Here is a 19,946-nt window from a genome sequence, read left to right on the forward strand (position 1 = left end):
AGCACTTACTCAGGCGCCTTCCACAGGGAGCCTCCAGAGGCTGACGCTACTTAATCTTCGTTATTAATGAAAAGGGAAAACTGAACGAGCAGAACACTGGAAAAACCAAACCAGACCAAATCCGTGTGGCGCTGCGACCGTGGTGTCCTGGAGAACCTGGCCGTCCAGTCAGCGAGCACAGGCTCTTAGCATGGTGAATAGGCTTTTCTCTGGCACGCAGTAGTGTCTGAGCAGATCTCTCCAACGCCAGTGGCTACCTCCTCACAAGCAGCCCCGCTAGGAGCGGAGGTATTATCCCCTTTGGGGAGGGGGCGGGCATTGAGGCAGAAAGAGATGAAGGCCCAACTCTTCCCAGAGGGCTTCATATAGCTCATCAGGCCAGAAGGGAGCATTATGATCATCAAATCTGACCTGCTGCAGAGCACAGAACAAAGGACTCCATCCAGCCTTTCCTCCAGTGTTCCCGAGCAGAGCAAGAGGAGCACTGGGAGGAACTGAGAGCAGAGATGAGGCCGAGGGCGAGGGCCTGGAGGGGAAGGAGACAAAGCTTTGTTCAATGTGATAAGAACCGGGAAGCCAGTGAAGAGCTCCCATGGAGGGAAGGGGTAAGAAGGCTGGAGTCGTGAAGAAATTTGGTGCTCGTTCTTTTGTAGATTCATGGATTGTTATGGGCAGAAGGGTCCATTATGTTATCCAGCCTGTCCCCAGTACAACACAAGCCAGAGAACTCCCCACAGTCATTCCTGCATCAAGCTCAGCTGGATGTGGTTGAATGAGGCCTTGTTTATAAAGACATCCATTCTCTTGCCTTCTAATTCACCACTATAGAGACGATAAAGGGACAGTGCCAAAGACTAAACTACACATATCAGAGCTCAAGACTCCTGTTCTATTCAGTTTATATTGTGGGAAGAAGTCCTCCTAGGGAGCATTCCTGTTAAAAGGATTTCAGCAACATAAAGTATGCCCTGGAGAAGAAGGAGGAACATTCCTGATGAGGAACATTAGCAGTCTCTCCTCAGACAGGTCTGTAGTGCTGTATGAGATTGTGAAGAGATTACACCTTGCAAACATCATCTTCAACTCCTGGCTCCGCATTTCCTCCATCATGGGCAGTGTGATCTTGTCACACTCACCTTGGAGATCAGCATGCTGGGGATATTATTGCTGATAGAGACATCTGCATGCCCCCAAAGCAGCTGGGTAATATTAATGGTCTGATTTTCAAAAGTAATGAACATCTGCAACTGTCTTTAAAGTCACTAGGAGCTATGGATGATCAGCATTCTGAGACACTGAAATGGTGGATTTAGAGCTGAATGGGAAATGGTTTGGGATTTTTTCTCCCCGAGGAAGATTTAGATGAAAACAAAATATGTTTGTCAAAATTTTCAGTGGAAAATTTCAATTTTTCATCAAACTGAAAATCTCCAAAATGAACCTATTCAGCCAAAAATTGATGGAAACTGAAAATGTTTTGGTTTTCTGATGAGAAATTGAATTCTTTTGTGGCGAGCAGACAGGAGGGAATGAAAAACTCCAGTGTGGGGAAAAGAAAGGTGGAAAAACAGCTAGGCATGGGTTGAATGAGAAATGAATACAGAGAAGATGGGGACTAGGACGGGAAAGAATCTAGTGAAAAGAAGTTTCCCAAGTTGTGCCTGACAACAGACCTCAGGCCGATAGTAATCAGGGACACTTGACTGTAGAGCTGGGTGGAAAATGTTGTTTTTTTTCCTCCAGAAAATTCTGACAAAAATTATTAAAAAAAATATTTGTTGTCAAAGATTTTAGCAGAAAATGTTGACTTTTTCTCAGAAAACCAAAACCCTGAAAATTTGGTTTTCAGCCAGTTCCTCCTTCTTCTCCCCCCCCCCCCCCCCCGAGTTTTGGCTGAAAACAAACAAAAAAAGTCCTCAGACAAAATCTTTTTGACTTTTGGCCAAAAACTTTCAATTTTTTGATTAAAAAATAATTAATAATTTCTAGGACAGCAGACACTTCCCACGCACATTTTCATTGTGTTGAAAACATAAGTTTTCCACTGGAAAAAGTTTTGAGTTTCAATTTTAGTCCAGCCCGATTTTACCAATTGTTTTTTTGGAGTGTGTTGAAAATGTATTACTGAAACTTGTTTTCAAAGCAAATTGGCCTTTTGACAAAATAAAACTTTGGGTGCAAATATTTGAATGTCTTTTGAAAATTTTGGGGCTTTCATTGAAACCCCCCCAAAAATCAGAGGACATTTTTTATATGTTCATTGAAATTTTTGATTTTGTTCAGATTTTTCACAGGAAGGACTCGTTTCTTAACCAGCTGCACTAGTGCCTTTCCTTTTCAAACGACACTTTTTGATCTGTGGTTTGGTTGAGACTCAAATAATTGTAAGGAGACAAGGAAGGCGTTATAATCACAATATTGCCAGCATGGGCAGGAATGGTGTCCCTAGCCTCTGTTTGCCAGAAGCTGGGAATGGGTGACAGGGACTGAATCACTTGATGATTACCTGTTCTGTTCATTCCCTCTGGGGCACTTGGCATTGGCCACTGTCGGCAGACAGGATACTGGGCTAGATGGACCTTTGGTCTGACCCAGGATGGCCATTCTTATGTTCTGATGGCTACCCTGTGCATTCCAGAATCATGAGTCAGGCCTAGAAAATGATGAGATTGGCATAAAAATCAGGATGTTTTTTAAAAAACAAAAGATGCCTCTTTTTCTCTGTCTTCTGGTTTCTGGGCCTTTACGTGCATTCGCTTCACAGTTTCAAGCTTTTCTGCACAAGCCTGTGGGTTAGAACCTTTCTGTTTTTTTTTTCCAAAGGACTGATGAGATTCTTAGCTAATAACATGTCTCCAGGAGTTGGGGATTGAAATAAAACACCAAATTTCACAAGACTCAACATGAAATTACAAAATCCGTAAGGCTCTCAAGCGTCCACGGCCTACTGAAATCCCCGGAACGACGTCTGATCTTCATGTGCTTTGGATCAGGTCTTTACGGCAAAATCTCATTTGCCCCAGCGTCTTCAGTGTAGACGCTGCAGTGAAAGGAGTCGGGACACCAACGAATCCGCTGTGGGCGTGGAGTGGGAAACAGGTTCCCCTGATCAAAACTGTTTGTCTCAATGGGCTTGTCTCTGAACTGTCTGTGGAGAGATCTGTTAGGGTCCCAGAGATCACGCCGCTATAACAAAGCCCGGGTCTCATGGCAAGGTTCCTAGGATCTGCGGTACAGTGTTGAACAGGCCACTTCTTCAGCAGCTTCTGTTTGGCATGGCCTAAGCCTAAACAGCTTCCAAAAATGTGCTTTTATCAACACTGGCCTGGCCGTTATGTATATTCTGTCCCCATACTGTGGTACACACCATGTAACGTGTTTCGGCCTGAGAAACCCAGGAAGGCTGACACCTCCAAGGGTGGCTGAGATGTGTGTTGCAAACCCAGGACACACTAAGCTGCACTGTTTCCCCCCCCCCCCCCCCGTCTCCTTTGTAATGCTGCATCTGCATTCTACGGTAGTTTCTGTGTTTAGACTGAGAGCCAAGCAATCTTGTTCCTTCGGTTATAATCGGGGAAGTGAGTCTGCAGGAATGATTTTGTAACAACTCTCCCACCCCTCATGTCGTCAGCTGGGGCTGCACCAAAGCAGTGTGAAAGAGGATAGTCCGCTCACTAAAGGAGTAACTCCGCAAACTGACAGCGGTCGTAGGCTGTTATCCTCTGTCTGGGTTAACATCAGGGATGCGTTGCAGTCTCAGAGGTTTAGATATTTATGGCCCACAGATGCTCACATCAGGTGTTCTCATTTTACCAAGCCAAAGGGAATTGCGCTGAGTTTGTCCATGATTTCAATGGAATTGCACCTCTTTATGCTGAGGATGGGTTTGCACTGTTGCTTGTTATCTGCACATGTACCTCTCTAGTTCCCCTCTATGCCTGACCCAAGGACAGGGTGACCAGACGTCCCAATATTACCAGGACTGTCCTGATTAGGGGCTTAGTTGCATATAAGACAATGTCCCTCCATTCCCCCCCAAAAGTGCCCTGATTTTTCACACTTGCTATTTGTGACTCTATCCAAGGACGAGTTTCAGAGTAGACCTGGGTCTGTTAGACCCACTAGCTGCAAAGCCCGTCTTTTGAGCTCAAGCTGAATTTAACTCTGGAGAGTGCCGGTCAAATAGCAGCACATGGCCACTGGTGTAACCGCTGTTATCGTGGTCCACTGTAGAGATTGAACTGGGGGGACTTCATTCTGGAGCTGAAAGCTTTGGTCTCTCGAGCTCGCACTAAAGAGCTCTGACAGATGCTGCTCCTCTGTGGATCAGGCCCAGAGCGGAAGGTGCAACACACGTAGCCCAGCACTGCAGGCTCATCCTGCGATCTGAAAATCAGGGTGTGATCCATCTCTTTCTCCATTATTAGAGCGATGATGTTTTGCATGAAGCATGTAACTGCCAAGGCAGAATAGAGTCCAGCTTACTCTCCCGTAGCTGTCTTAGGGCTGCAGTGCTTGAGGAAGAGTCTCTTTAGCATCTCCAAATTCCCAGGAAAGTATTTTGTAAGCAGACGTCATGGGCCAGATTTGTCCATGTGGGTACTTCTGTGAAACTGTCTAAAAAGCACCCTGTGCAGTATGCTGGCAGAATGCATGGGATCATGTCGCCCTCTAGTGGCTCACACCAGTCACGCTAGCAGCCTGCTCTTTTCTTGTCCCTGGAGAAGGTCTCCTTTACTCCAAGTGGTAGAGGCCTATTTTTCTATGCTGAGAGTCACAGGATCGATTCCTGATGATGAGTGTGGTGTCAACAAACAGACAGTGTGTTACCTGGGCATCCGTTGTGCATGTGGATCTAGTGCTTGCATGCAGAGCTAGATGTTTGCTTGTGCAAGTGTCTTTCTGATTTACAAGTGACAGTGAGGACTTTGCACCCTCCATAGGTGCGTGTTGTTTTCATGGGTAGCTTTGACGAGCCCAGTCCAGCATCCATGGGATTCTTTACATTGACTTCAGTGGGCTTCAGATCTGGGCCTGCATGAACAGCGTGGTTTTGATGAAAAGAGAGGGCCCCAGTTTGCACCTCAAAAGGCAGTTTTACAGCCCTCACCACTGTACTACTGTGGTTTTCAACCTGTGGTCTGTGGGCCCCTGGGGGTCCACAGATTGTGTCTTAAGATTTCCACACCTCCATTTGAAATGTTTTAGGGGTCTGCAAACGAAAAAAGGTTGAGAACCACTGGGCTAGTCTCTGAGAGGCTCATAATCATTAGAGGGTTTTATCCTCGCAACACCCTGTGAGGTGGGGAAGTATTATCCTCACTTGATAGAAGAGGCACAGAGTAGATTAAGTAACTTGTCTAAGGTGCTAGAGAATACGTGTAGCAGAGGCAGGATTCCTGAATCCCAAGCCAAGGGCCTCGCCACTTGGCCAGCCTGCCTTTAATAAGACCTGCCTTTCCTAAGGAAAGTCGTAACACAACCTCTCCCTCCCTCCCCCCACCCCCAGCCCCTGTTTTTCTGCTCTCTGCAGATAGCCAGGTACTGCTTGAGTATTTAGGACCAAGAGTGGAGAGTTTTAAAAATGTTTTATTTAACTCAACCTGTCCACCCTCTTTTCTTGTCTTGTTTACTGTCATGCCTGCAGAGTTCTTTGACGACTACTCTGAGGGGCGAGAATGCGTCAACTGCGGAGCCATGTCCACCCCACTCTGGAGGAGAGACGGCACGGGACACTACCTGTGCAACGCATGTGGGCTCTACCACAAGATGAACGGCATCAACCGACCGCTGATCAAACCCCAGAGGCGGCTGGTAAGGAAAGGCGTGTGCCGTTCGCCTGCAGCCTGCGCACAACTACACAATAGACTCCAGAACAGGAAACACTCGCTCAATCCAAGCTGCCCAGAGGACCTGGGCACTCTGCAATGACGAGGCTTAGAATCCTAGGCAAAAGTTGGGAGATCATCTGGTGTCTCCCAGCAGCCTCGTGGGCCTCTCTCTGTGCCTCCAAAATAGCATCCTGGCTTCAGCTGAGTTGTCTGTGCCTGCAAAACTCTGTGATCTGTTGCACTGGCTGCATCGGCTCCTCAATGGAGGTCCCATGGCAAATGGTGCAAAGGACTGTGGGACACATGGGAGACCCGAAGTGCCTGCCTGCTGCTCACAGCTGAGCAGAAGGCCAGCCCTTGGGTTTACAGGGTTCTACACAAAATAACATCTACAGAGCTCTGCCCTTGACCCCCAGCTCCCTTTCCACCTCCAGCCTGGTCCCCTCCACCTCTCTCTACATTTCTGTTCACATTTATGTACATGTGATGCCCACCCCTTGGCTACTTCCTGCCTGCCTGTGACCTCCCTCAGCCTCTGGTGACCCCACCATCTCCATAGCCTCTGGTGGCTTCCTGTCTGAGCAAGCCAGGAGGTAGAACTGAAATGCTGGGGCTACATGCTGTACCATACATACATACATACATACATACAGCATACAAGCCTGTCTGTCGCTCTCCAGCATCTTCAGAGAGGCAGAAGGCAAAAATCATGCTACTGCCTGGATTTCTTTGGCTTTGCCTTCTGCGGATGACGCTCAGCTGGCCATAATCCGCTGGCTCTGGCGCCCTCTGCTGGCTAAAGTGCTTCATAGTGACGTGCTTCTGGTTTGTCTTCCCAAAGTCACTTGAGAGGTTCCGTGCTTTGCTAGGCCCTAGGCTGGTTTGAAAGAGTGCTAGGGTTTGTAAGGAACCGGTGCACTTTGAGCCTGGCAGAGGTGCTCGCTCAGCAGGCCTTTGGGGCACGTAACATCAGGAGCTGCTAGTTCCCCTCGGAAACTGACTCTTCTCCAGAGTCAACACAGCCTGAATTTGTTGCTGTTCTGGGCACACTTCAAAGCTCCCCAGTGTTTGGGGAGGGCTGAGATGGCTGGGATGGGGTTTCTTCCACGAATTTGTGTGTGGAAGGAGATTTTGAATTGCTTTGTAATAGGGTTTGGCCCCAAATCCCCATTTGCTGCTTCAATTCTGCCGTATATTTTTAAGAGAAGGCGAGGGAAGCTTAGCGCCTGGGGCAGGTGCCCAGTGTGTATGCCTAGGTAACCCATTGATGAGAGTTGTGGGTTCCTCACTGGGCCCAGTCCACAGTGGCTATGTGTCTGGTACAGCCCATGGTTGCAGAGAGTGATGCTTTAGCTCAGGATGTCCTGGTTTCAATCCCTGGTCTTGGTGAAGATGGCGTACATATTCAGATAGATACGTTCACTACAAAAAGATGCGTGTTAAAAATCAACTGACTCTGTAAAGCCATTCCCTCGTCTCAGTGTGTGCCAGGTCAGACATTGCCACGTGATAACTGCTGATCTTTCCACAGTGCTTGCAGTGCTTGTGTTTTGAGCCAGTGTAGAAACATCTCCCCATGTGTTTGCAGGATCTTCTCCCTAGCGTGCAGACACACACAGTGTTTACCTGCATTGCATGGTCTCTCCAAGGCTCTCATTCCACTGATGGATGTTAATGAACGAAGCCATGGTTTCCCAAAGGGTGTGGGGTCACATCCCAAAGGACTAGCGGGGCTGAGGTGCACAGGAGATGTCTACAGTAAGGTGGGTGGGCCACTAGTGAGGTTGTAGGGAGAGAGGACTGATTTCTGAAGAGGAGCTCAGTGTTCCAAACCTTGGGAAAGACTGAATTAAACATCATCCCACCCTTGTGGGGTAGGTGTTCTTATCCCCATTTCACAGCTGGTGAAAACAAGCTAGAGAGAGAGGACATGATGACACCGCAAATCACTGGGAGATGTGGGACTGGAATCCAGATTCCTGACTCCTAACACTGTGCTGTCACCACTAGACTCGGGGGCACGGATCAGCGGTCACGTCACACTCCCCGTCAGTACATGGCCCGAGGCCGGGAAGCAAATGATCCAAGCCCTGGACCAAATTCAGTGATGAATCCTGGTCATGTGCCAACTGAGGCACGTTGTGCATACACTAAGCAGAAGACGGCTAGACCACATGCATGTACACGAGCTAACTAAGCTGCTTTGCTCTATAAAATTGGGTGGAAACTTCAGGCCAGTGGGCTTTCTTGTGTTTCAGTATTTCTCCCTTCAAGTACGACAAGAACGGTCTTTCTCATGTGGTTTCAGCACATCAGTTTCCAGTCTCCCCATGCTCCCCGTTAATCAGGAAGTGCAAAGGGCTGCACTAAAATCTGAAACAAACAAACCAATGCACACAGATTTTTCCCCCCATCCTCTAAAAAGCTGTGGGACAGGCTGGCTTTTATTGTACCTGTGCTGATCCCTTCGTTTCTAGATTGACTTGCGGGAGCAGCAGCAGTAGTTTGGATCTGGGTTTTGAACACCCTGCCGTCGGGGTGAGTTTGGATCCCAGTTTTGCTTCCGCCTATTAGGTCCCTGATCCAGGTTTCAGTTTAGAACGCCCACAAAGTCTGGGTGTGTTCGGCTACATAATTTTGTTCCAGGCCTACATATAGCAAAGGAAGCTCAGCGAGTGAAGCGCACAGCAGTTGTACTAGGTCAGTGCCAGGTTCCCCGACCTTCGTGCCACAATGCCAGTAAGTGCAAACAGGGAGGTAAACAAAGGGCGGCCATGTTGCCATCTGCAGAAAAGGCAAAACAAGGAAATGGCAGCCATATGGGCAAACCTGACAGGAACAGAAGATACCGTTTTGTGGGTTACAGACTCTGGGCAGTTAAAAATGAAGCAAGAGGGAGAAGCAGGGGCTGGTTTCATAGCATTTTACATGCTGACCATTTTGACTGACGCACTAGGGATTGAACTGGGGACTTCCAGAGTTAAATACACAAGTAGCAACACCTGGAGCTAAAGCTTCATAAGCAGGCCTCTAACAGCCACCTACCCTCTCTGGATCAGGCCCAGCAGGGGACCAGTTGCACATACTGACAGTTGCTTACATGTTTTCATCACAATTTCCAGAATGAGTCTTTCCTGAATTTTAAATATTGGTTGTTGTTGTTTTTTTTTTTTTGAAGGAAAATATGATTGAAAACCTCACATGTGGAAGCCTCTGCTTTGATCATTTATTTGATGTCAAAAGAGGGTCAGGAGCTGTACAGGTTAGAAGGCAAGAGCCCAGCCCAGGAGAGCTTACATTATACACCACTGACATCAAGGGGTCTTTGCCATTGACTTTAGTGGCAGCAGGATCGTGATTTCCTCGCAGAAGAAATCCAGTCCAGGCAGCCCAGCAGGAGCCTCCGTCTTGTGTTTTGCCAGAGACTCTAAGTGGCAGACTGCTTCAGCACTGGTTTTTTTTTTTTTCCCCCCGATTAAAAACAAAATCAAAGTCCATCCATTTGGCTCTCCTGAGCAACCCTACAATAATAAAGCAATGTGACCAGGTGGTGGATAGGCAGCAGGTTGGGGAGGAAGGAGAGTTACAGTTCCAGACAGAGTTATTATAAGGAACACAGTAATGATGGCAGGACATCTCAACAATGTCCCTTTAAACACATGCATCTAGGGATGGCCCCCCAAGCCAAACATCCAGGTCTAAACACCCTGTAATATGGGGGGTGGTTGCGTTAGGATCCAGATCTTTATTTCCCAGCTGGCCCCTCTTGCTGTGATGGAACAAACCAAACGCCTGGATCAAAAACGCCACCAAATTTCATAGCACTCAAAACCTGGCTCCAGATTTCATACCTTGGGCCCAGTTCCAGACTCGGCCTTTGTCAGGCGGAGTCTCACTTGAAGTTGGAAACAAATTAGATTTTCCTGCTTCGGCTTTGACCGTTGTCAAATCTCCCTTCACTTACAGAGAAGGCGCGAGTGTTGGGAGGAGGAGCCAGGAGCCCGTGGGTCTCTGCCCACTTGTGCCACTGACCCCGTTGGCTGGCTTGGCCCATCATTGTCTGGCCAGAGCAGGAGGCAGTGCTTAATGTGCTGCCTCAGGACCATGGTGGGGACCTAACGGTGACCGAGAGTCACGGTTCTGGAGGCAGGCAGAAGGCGGGGGGCAAGCAGGGGCAACCCCTCCTCCCCCCCAAAAATCAGCAGGGGCACAGAACTCCTCTGGCTCCAGCGCTGGGGCAGGGAGAGTGAGCTCCTCCGGCTGCAGGGGACACAAAATGTGCCTCCCCTCCCCCCCAAAGCCATCAAATTTTTATTCCTGCGTACGCCCCTGCACGGCTCACTCCAGGGGAGAAGTAAGCCAGGCCAGCCCAGTACCTAGTGTATCTTGCTTCCCGCTCTGTGCCATCTCAGCTGGCTGGCATGTTGAGTGGAGCAAAGGCCCCACCCATTTTCCACTCCTGCCTGCCCACGCCCTGCCCACCTGCATGGGAGGTGAATTAGCAGCAGCTCCCTCCCGCCCTGCCCCGCTCATGCAGGGTCTGGTGATGTGGGTCTCCTACGCAGGGAAGTACTATATTCTGTCACGTCCCCTTTCTCACCCACAGGGCTGCACAACTGGGCTAATGGTTAAGCCCGGCGTGACTTTGGGCAGGTCACTTTACCCCGCTGTGCCTTGGTTTATAAATCTGTAAAATGGGTAAAAACCCACTGACCGTACTGCCAGGGGTGTTGTGACGCTGAATCCGTGTAATGTCTGTAACGTGCACTGAGATTCTTCGGTGCTAGTTACTGTCCATTGTACAAAATATTATTAGTACATCCGCAAACCCCTGCAACAGTTGCCATGCATCAGGGAAAGCTGGGTGGGGTCTGCTCCAACCTAGAAACCGCTTGTGCAAATGGTAACGCTAGCGACTTGTTGACACTGCTGTTGCTTTTGTCTCTTGTTGCAGTCCGCCTCCCGCCGCGTTGGGCTCTCTTGTGCCAACTGTCACACGACCACGACCACGCTGTGGCGCAGAAACGCTGAAGGCGAGCCAGTCTGTAACGCCTGCGGATTGTACATGAAGCTCCACGGGGTAATGACAATGAGACGCTGAGAACAAATAACCCGGGCCAGACGTGTAGTCAGGTTGCTTAATGCACGGCTGGAGGGCACTCAGCTAGCAGGGTGGGAGGGTGGTATGAGAACCTGTGTAAAATAGAATAGACTTGTGTGCCCGCTCTTTAGACTGCAGATGGACTGTTTACTCTCCCAGGATGTGAGACAGGGTTAGTTCAAGTGGTGCCAGGTGGGAATCTGCTTTATCTTACACGGTCTTACTTTTTTCTTTTGGCTGATCTCCCCTCTACAACCCCAGTCTTTGGCCCCCCCAAAACATGAATCACACTCGCACTCACTGAAAATGATTTAGCAAGGTGATTTAGCACAGTGTAACTTACCCTGCCATTTACGCCCTCCAGATAAAGGCATAACACGATCCAACGGCTGGAAGGTGAAGCTGACAAATGCAGACTAAAAATGAAGGGCCAGTTTTTAACAGTGAGGGGAATCAGCCATTGGAACAACTTACCAAGGGTGGGGGTGGATTCGCCATCAATGTCAATCTTTAAAACCAAATTGGATGTTTTTCTCCAAAATACATACTCTTGTTCAAACAGGAATTAATTCGGGGAAGTCCTGTGGCCTGGGCTATGTGGGAGGTCAGCCTAGATGATCACAATGGTTCTCTCGAGCCTCAGAATCCGTGACTCTAAGAAAGCAGTATAATGTAATAACCCTTCTCTCGATCGTAGTCTTGTCATGGTGACAGGAATTGGCTATGTTTGAGAGGGTCCCACAACTGCTGGGACCAGCCTGATGGCTAATAAGCCTGAAAGAGTCTGTTTGAATGAGATCTGGGCAAGTCACACAGGCCCCATGGCCGATCTGAAGTTTAAGGTGTTACAAGCCAGTTCCACACTCATGCTCCCCACTGAAGTCAGAAACAAACTCCCTTCACAAACTCACTACAGTGGTGTGGGATGAGGCTCTGTATTCCGAACGCCAGATGTGGACACAGATGTGTACAATGCCCAGGCAGTCCTAGTCGTGAACCACTGTGTATCCACCTCTCGCTCCCTGCTCCAGGTGAAGGCAAATTAGGGAAGATTGTCCCCGCTCTCTGTGGCCTAGATGGTCAGAGTGACCCCGTCTGACCTTAAAATCTGTGAATCTTCTCTGTGTCCAATGAGACACAGTGAAAACAAACAGCAAACCCTCACCGGCTGAACTGCAAACCCGAACAGCTCTTCCCATTGCTGATCACAGGGGTGGGGGTTTGTTGGTTTTAGACACAAATTCATTTATGCCGTTAATGATCTCCGTTCCCTGAGAGTGTATGCTGTAGTGTTCATTTACAGATGGGCCTAGGCCAAAGAGCAATGTCTGGGCTCTACTTAAAATTAGGGCTGTGAAAAGTTTTGTGCTCTGAGTGCCGTGGCTGGGTCAGCCTAACCCCGGTGTAGACACAACCAGGTCGATGGAAGAATTCTTCCATTGTCCTCGCTAAAGCCTCACGGAGAGGTGGATTAACTACACAGATGGAAACCCCCCTTCCGTCAATATAGGAGTCACCTTGTTACCCCCCTGCCTCCAGTGAGAGAGAGAGAGTTGTTTGTGATTAGCGGGGTGTCAGAGGACACAGCCAGCCTGGTAGCTATGCAAACAACTTCCTCTGAGCTCTGCCAGCCCTTACTTTGCCTTGCAGGTTAACAATAGGTGCAGGCCAGTCCCCGAGCCCCTTTGAAGCATCCCCTGTTGTAGCCAGTCCCTTCTCCATTGAATGCCACAGAAATACCCAGTCTGCTGTGCCCAAGGAAACAGTGCACACATTAGCTTGTATGAGTCAACTCAGGATCAGCACCTAGCTTTGTGTGACAGCACTTAGATATATTTAGAGTGAAATCAAGGATAAGTTTATTACCAAAGATTCAAGAGCTAGTGAGTGAGGAGAATAAAAACAAAAGGGTTCCGTATAAAACAAAATCACAACACGCTTTATAGAGACTAAGCTTAACTGGCTACCTCCTCTCTAAAGGAGTTTTATTTCTCCCAAAATCTGTTGCAGTATCTTCCAGCAAGGTGGGCAAAGATCCCGTTTTCATGAATGTAAAGACACTGTCCATTTACTTCCGAGGTGCAGGATGAAGGGGTGTCTTTTTGCCTTCTACTTATATCCCCAGAGTTCATTGTCTGTGCTCTGAGTCAGGATAAACCCTGTGGTTTATTCTCCTGTGTGCTGCTGTCCTCTTGATTGCACATCCCCATGTGCAGCGGTTGTGTTAGCTTACAATGCTTAATTTACATGCTGTGGCAGGGACAGGTGCATAAACATCTTGTGTCTGACAGAAAAACTGTTTGTCCAATCGGCCTTGACACAGACTTTAAAACCCATTTTCAGTATACACACCTGATTCCTTACAGCATATCTGATCATGCCTTTCACAACGATATTAGTGACCAGTAAAAAGAACGAGGAGTCCTTGTGGCATCTTAGAGCCTAACAAATTTATTTGGGCATAAGCTTTCGTGGGTTAAACTGTCAGATGCATCTGATGAAGTGGGTTTAACCCACGAAAGCTTATGCCCAAATAAATTTGTTAGTCTCTAAAGTGCCACAAGTACTCGTTCTTTTTGCTGATACAGACTAACACGGCTACCCCTCTGAAATTAATGACCAGTGTGACCCTGGATTTCATTTAAGACCTCACCTGATAGTCTTTGGACAGAATGGATAGACCAGAATCAGAATTTTCTTGTAGCCCCCTTGCCCGTTGGAATTGAGGGGTTTTGGGGTCACAGATGTAACCAGCACCTGTGGCTGGAAGTCAAAGCCAGACAAATTCAAGTTAGAAATAAGGCATAATTTTTAACAGTGTGGGTGGTTAACCAATGGAACAAACTAGCAAGGGAAGTGGTAGAGTCTCCATCTCTTGAAGTCTTCAGAGGAAGCGTGGATACCTTTCCAGAAGGTATGTGCTAGGCTTGGTCTGCCCTTAAAGCTTACACTGGCATAGCTATGTTGGTCAGCGTGTGAACTCACCCCCTTTCTTCCCCCCACTGTAGATGCAGGGATGCTGTCAGAAGAATACTTCTGTCAGCCAAGATAACTTTGTTCAGGGACGTGGTGTTCCTACCCTGGGAGAAAAACTTCTGTCAGCATATGCTGCATCTGAGCTATGTCAACATAGGCTCTGGAGTGTAGACATAGATTTAGTCATGATAAAATTCTCTGGCCTGAGTTATACAGGAGGTCTGAGTAGAGGATCTGATAATCCCTTCTGGCTTTATAGTTGGTGATTCAAAGCCTTGGATGCAAACACGCTATTATTTCCAAAAAATTCAGATCCAGATCTGGAGCCAAACTTTGCAGCCAGGGCTTGTCTCTACTCTCAATTCAATCACTGCTGGTCAGTAACTTTTGGCTTCATGTCTTTTTAGTTAAATCTACTGATTACCTGAAATCCTAGGAGGCAGAGATGTAATCCCAGTACGTTAGGTTGTATTGCGTACATACTGAAAACAGTATGCTTTGCATTTGGGTTCCTAGGTCCCAAGGCCTTTAGCAATGAGAAAAGAGGGGATTCAAACGAGGAAACGTAAGCCGAAGAACCTTAACAAATCCAAGACACCAGCAGGTGAGCGTTAAACAAGATGTGTGTGTATGTCTGTGTGTAGCGCGCGTAGGAGGAGCATAGTATCAGAAACTCACCCTTTAGAACTAAATTAAGAATTCTGCCCTCTGAACCAGACATCCCCGGATTTAGCAAACAGGTAGCTGATCACTGTTGGATTGCTGTTTGGTGACCTATGTGAAATGAGTGCGCTTGGTCCGGTTCCCAGTGGACAGGCATCCCCATCATCACTGGTACTAATTAGCACCTGTAATGTCCTGGTGACACCCCTTCCAGGTTCCCAACCAGGGCTATGGAACAACCACAGAAGCCACTTCCCACAGAGAATCATTCGGAGGCTTTACACCAAGCCCTGTTTATGCTGACACAGGACTTTGGGAGATTTTCCATCCTGCCCTGCCAGGGATAAAGAGTACATGGAATGAGAGGCAGGAACACTGTAAGTGGGGAGACAAGGGTAATTTACCAAACGAGCAAATCTCCCATCATCCTTTTCTTCTTCTCTCCAAACCTGGTTAAGATTTTTGAAGGTCTCTCAATGGCAGCAAAACCCGGCCTACGAACAGAGTTCTCTTTCCCCAAACCACAAATGCTTTGCTATGTTTTTTGTACGTAAAGCTCCTCTGATGGGAAGCCTGGTTTAACTGCTGTTTTCTCCTAGGACCGTCCAGTAGTGAGAGTCTTACCCCCCCCCCCAGCTCCGCCAATAACACCAACACCACCACCACCACCGAGGAAATGCGCCCCATAAAGACGGAACCGGGGCTTTCATCTCATTACGGGCACCCGAGCCCTATTTCTCAGGTAATGAAGCAGGAAAGGTCAAGAGGTATGACAAAGGTGTGAACTTTAATATAGGTAACTTGAGGAGAAAAGACACCCTCAGAACCTTCTCTGAAGGCAAACGACAGCCATTTACTCAACCCAAGGATCTGAAAGGTCACAGGGGGCGAAACTTGCAACACTAAGGGCATTTTTACGTTGGGAAATATACCAAAGCGGTGTAAGCTAAATCATAAACGGGACTGTAATTCTGGACTAGGAGTCCCCACACAGAGGCTTATGCTAATTATTCTGGACTAGTTATTTGCATAAATATCCAAGTGTAGATAAGCCCTTAGCTGTGCTGTTTGGTTTTGACCTGAAACCAGGCAAAATTTGGCAGTTTTGGCTTAGTTTCTTTATGAATTTGTGGGCTTGCTTAAACCTGAAGCTCAGTGCAGTGAGCACAAGTCCATGTAAAACAAAACTGAAAAAGCTGAGCTGAACCACCTGAGAATTAAAATCACCAGAATCACACAGCTCTACGCTATATGCCAGACTTGTAACAATAAGTTTATTTGCAGTATATTATTCAGCCACTAGATGTCTCTATGTGCCTTATACAGTTCCAGGCAGGCTGACGCCCCTGGTGAACAAGACGGACAAATCTGGAACCTGATCTGTGTGGAAGCCTGTTTATTTGTAGCTGTTGTTTCTTGGTTAAGAAGATATTTGATTCCCTATATCATAACGAGACTAATATTCGAGACTGAGTTAGCTTAGCCTCTGTTAAACTCATCCAAAGAACGCCAATGTTTAAATAAAAGGCTCAGTGTAATATTTGAGCATTCTGACCATAAAACCAATATTAAATAATAAATCAAATAATATTAAATCATCATAATAAAAATTCATATGCTTACGGGCTTTGCTGGATTGATCCAATGCTTGCAGTATCGAGCCCAGAGTAATGTAGCGCTGATTACACTCTGCATGAGCAAGCTATTAATCAAAGGGTAATTGGTGGTCAAATCTTATACCTCAGGGTATAAAATGGTCACCTGTAGAGTTCAGAAAAGAACTCAGTGCACTCTCTGCAGTGTTATAAATGGCATGGGTTCAGAGGAAAAGGGAAACTGTCTTTCTCTGAAGCATCACAAATCAGGCATTGAAGCAGGATACCAGATACAGTGAACCGATGGTTTAATTCAATATTGCAAATCTCATGTCTTTGCATGTACATATTAATGTAACATTAGACCTGTGGAAAGTGAAATGCTTTCTCCTTGCTGTAATGTTGTTAGTCTGAAGCAATTAAAAAAAAATCTTTTCACTTTTACATTGTTTGTAGGCATTCTCAGTCACCGCGATGTCTGGGCACGGATCTTCTATTCACCCTGCTATTTCAGCCCTGAAGCTTTCCCCACAGGGCTACCAATCAGCCATCAGCCAACCTCCACAGGCCAGCTCCAAACAGGACTCCTGGAATAGCCTGGTCTTAGCCGAAAGCCATGGAGACATCATAACTGCATAACCTCTTCCTCCTCCCATGAACTTCAGGCTCACCCACGTGAGATACAAAGACGCCACATAATAATCAAGCAAAAGTGTTTGCTTTTTCCCCTCTCTCCTCGAGGGAAGTATGATGTAATTCTGGAAGAACAATTCCGTACGGTATTATAAAGAGGACTTCCAGGAACAGCTAATACTAAGTAAGCAGAGAAGACCCAGTTTCATCATAACAGTGGCTGATCTGAATCTTTCCCTTTAAACAGACCAGATTGTAACCACTTTCTATGAAACAGCCAGAAACAAAGACAGGACTCAGGTGTTTTTTAAACTTCTGGCTTTGACATCTCGGATAGTGATGGCACGGAGACACTTTCTTCTTCTCACCATCCATTCGTTTCCTGACCAGGTCAGCCCAGGAGAAAATGCCATTGCCTTGTTATCGCCCAAAGGCAGAGAGTTGATGTCCTTCCATTCAGCAAAGCTGGCTCCAGGACAATTTGTTACGTAGACTTAATTTGACACAACTTTGGCTGCTTTTGTGGATTTCAATACCATGATTCGGTTTAAGAAGAAAGAAGAACTCAGCTCACATATGTACCAAAACATCCAAAGCTTTGTTTTCATGTTACCAAGGAGTCAGAGAACCGAACCATTGTACTTATTTAACAGGAACGATTTTGTCTTTCCTAATTATGGGATCGTGTTTCCAAAAGGCTGGAGAAGGTCTCGCAGCCAGGCCTAATGTTTCAGTGAAAGTCTTTGCGAGTTGCGGGGGAAGAGACCCAGAGAGTTTATGAAAAACATGATGGAAAATGTTGGATTCTGCCCTTTGAGATAGCAAGGAGCCTGGCTCGAGGATCTCTAGAGCAGGGCAACACTGTGATTACCGCCGTGACATGGTGCTGCAATTGTGTATGATCCTGTGGCCTATCACAATTAATTATTCTACGTTCTTTCTGATGTTTTCCGTTGCCATTGATAAATCTGATTATCTTTTTTCCATGGCAGTATCTGCCTTTTAACCCAAACACAGACCTGTTTCCCTCCCCCACGTCCAACTAAAGCCAATTAGCAATTCAGCTTTCCTAAAGGCATCACTGTGGGCAGAAAGCGGCCTTGTGATCATCCACTGTGTAACTGAATATCATAGGCAGGGAAAAATCTAGTCGCCAGCTAAGCATGAGCACACAGCTGTGATACCCATGGGACAAGCTTAATTACATGTATTTTTTAAATATGAAGAGACTAGTATTATCTCCCCACAAGGCCCAGAAGAGTGGCTGCCCCATGGAGGGCCAGCCCTATTTGTGTAGGCAGAGAACTTCTTGGGGCCCTTTTGATCAACCAAACAGGTTTCCCGATCTCCTTCTCCCCCGCACCCCAATTCTCAGGCACCCATCTCTCCTCTTGTCTGCCCAACCTTTCTCTGTCCTCCTTAGAGTCAAAACTTGACTGTGTAAAGCACTAAAAGAAAATATAGAGAGGGGAGGGATTGTGCCCCCCCAGATCCATATACGAAGGTGTCCGCGGTGTGTGAGTCTCTCCTGAACAGATGGGGTGGAGGAGGCCCCTAAGCTGTCGCCATGGAAACATTCCACATTTCCCTCCAACCCTGCAAAGGCCTCTCTGTAGGTCTGAAGTCAACACAGGGGTGAGTGGGTGAGAACGCGATGTTCAGAGATGGGGCTGTGGAGAGACAAAGGGCTGTTTTGTCTCCCCACTGCAACTTCCCTGGGTGGTGGGATGCCCCTTTAAGGGGGTGTTGCCCCGGCAGGCCCAGCTGGGGAGATGTTAATGGAGCTGCGCAGACAGGGGCTGGGAGCGAGGGGTGCAGCGTTGCAATGGAAGCATGGACCCTTCCAGTACTCCTGGGATCTGAATAGATCCTTGGAGATCCAGAGGGTTTCTGGATGGGTTCCACAGCTGATTGCAGGCGGGAGGTAACTGCACCCCCTGGTGGCGGAACAATGTGGGGCAGGAGATCCTTGTGGTGTTTTACACCATAGGGTATCCTGCAGTAGGGGGGGCATGATCCAGCCAGTAATAAGGAACAATTCTGCATAGGCCCATGGGAATGGATTCCATGACCTGCTAGGTCTTTTCCATCTCTAACTTCTAAGATTCCCAGAACCTCTATCTCCATCACCCCTCAACCTCTTACCTTGCAAGGACCGATATCAAGGCTGATCTTATTAACATCTTCATTAATGATCTAGAAGAGGCAGTACATGAGGTATTAATAAAATCTGCAGATGATACCAAATGATCTACAGATCATAGTAAGTTGTGAATGCTAGTGAGGAGAGAAAAACAATACAGACGGTACTAGGCCCATTGAAATACATGGGCGTTTTTCTGTTGACTTCAGTGGGCTTTGAATCAGGCCCATAGCGAGGTTAAAAATGTGGTCAGAAAAGAACAACAGGGCATTCAGGCTGGAAAAATACAAGCTCATACAGCTGGGGGGAAAATAACACAAAAGACAATATGATTTTGAGAAAAGAAAAGGAGTACTTATGGCACCTTAGAGACTAACAAATTTATTTGAGCATAAGCTTTTGTGAGCTACAGCTCACTTCCTCAGATGCATTCAGTGGAAAATACAGTGGGGAGATTTATATACATAGAGAACATGAAACAGTGGGTGTTACCATACACACTGTAAGGAGAGGTTTCAGAGTAACAGCCGTGTTAGTCTGTATTCGCAAAAAGAAAAGGAGGACTTGTGGCACCTTAGAGACCAATTTATAAATTGGTTAGTCTCTAAGGTGCCACAAGTACTCCTTTTCTTTTTATTGTAAGGAGAGTGATTACTTAAGGTGAGCTATTACCAGCAGGAGAGCTGGGGGGGACGGGGGAGGGGACCTTTTGTAGTGATAATCAAGGTGAGCCATTTCCAGCAGTTGACAAGAACTGTCTGAGGAACTGCTGGAAATGGCCCACCTTGATTATCACTACAAAAGGTTTCCCGCCCCCCCCTCCTTAAGTGATCACTCTCTTTACAGTAAAAAGAAAAGGAGGACTTGTGGCACCTTAGAGACTAACCAATTTATTTGAGCATGAGCTTTCGTGAGCTACAGCTCACTTCATCGGATGCAGTGTGTATGGTAACACCCATTGTTTCATGTTCTCTATGTATATAAATGTCCCCACTGTATTTTCC

At 47.1% G+C, this 19,946-nt stretch overlaps 1 protein-coding gene across 3 annotated transcripts in view; it reads left to right on the forward strand.

Annotated features, from left to right (window-relative positions):
- Window positions 1-16,805, forward strand: part of GATA4 (GATA binding protein 4) — a 38,359-nt gene extending 21,554 nt beyond the window's left edge. For all 3 annotated transcript variants that reach the window (XM_073335075.1, XM_073335076.1, XM_073335077.1), the window contains 5 exons: window positions 5,648-5,814; window positions 10,786-10,911; window positions 14,425-14,512; window positions 15,171-15,313; window positions 16,623-16,805. In XM_073335075.1, coding sequence (XP_073191176.1) covers window positions 5,648-5,814; window positions 10,786-10,911; window positions 14,425-14,512; window positions 15,171-15,313; window positions 16,623-16,805 — 707 coding nt within the window. The remainder of the gene's footprint in view (window positions 1-5,647; window positions 5,815-10,785; window positions 10,912-14,424; window positions 14,513-15,170; window positions 15,314-16,622) is intronic.
- Window positions 16,806-19,946: the final 3,141 nt, after the last annotated feature.

Source organism: Lepidochelys kempii, chromosome 3, assembly GCF_965140265.1.
Source record: "Lepidochelys kempii isolate rLepKem1 chromosome 3, rLepKem1.hap2, whole genome shotgun sequence".
Lineage (NCBI taxonomy): Eukaryota > Metazoa > Chordata > Testudines > Cheloniidae > Lepidochelys > Lepidochelys kempii.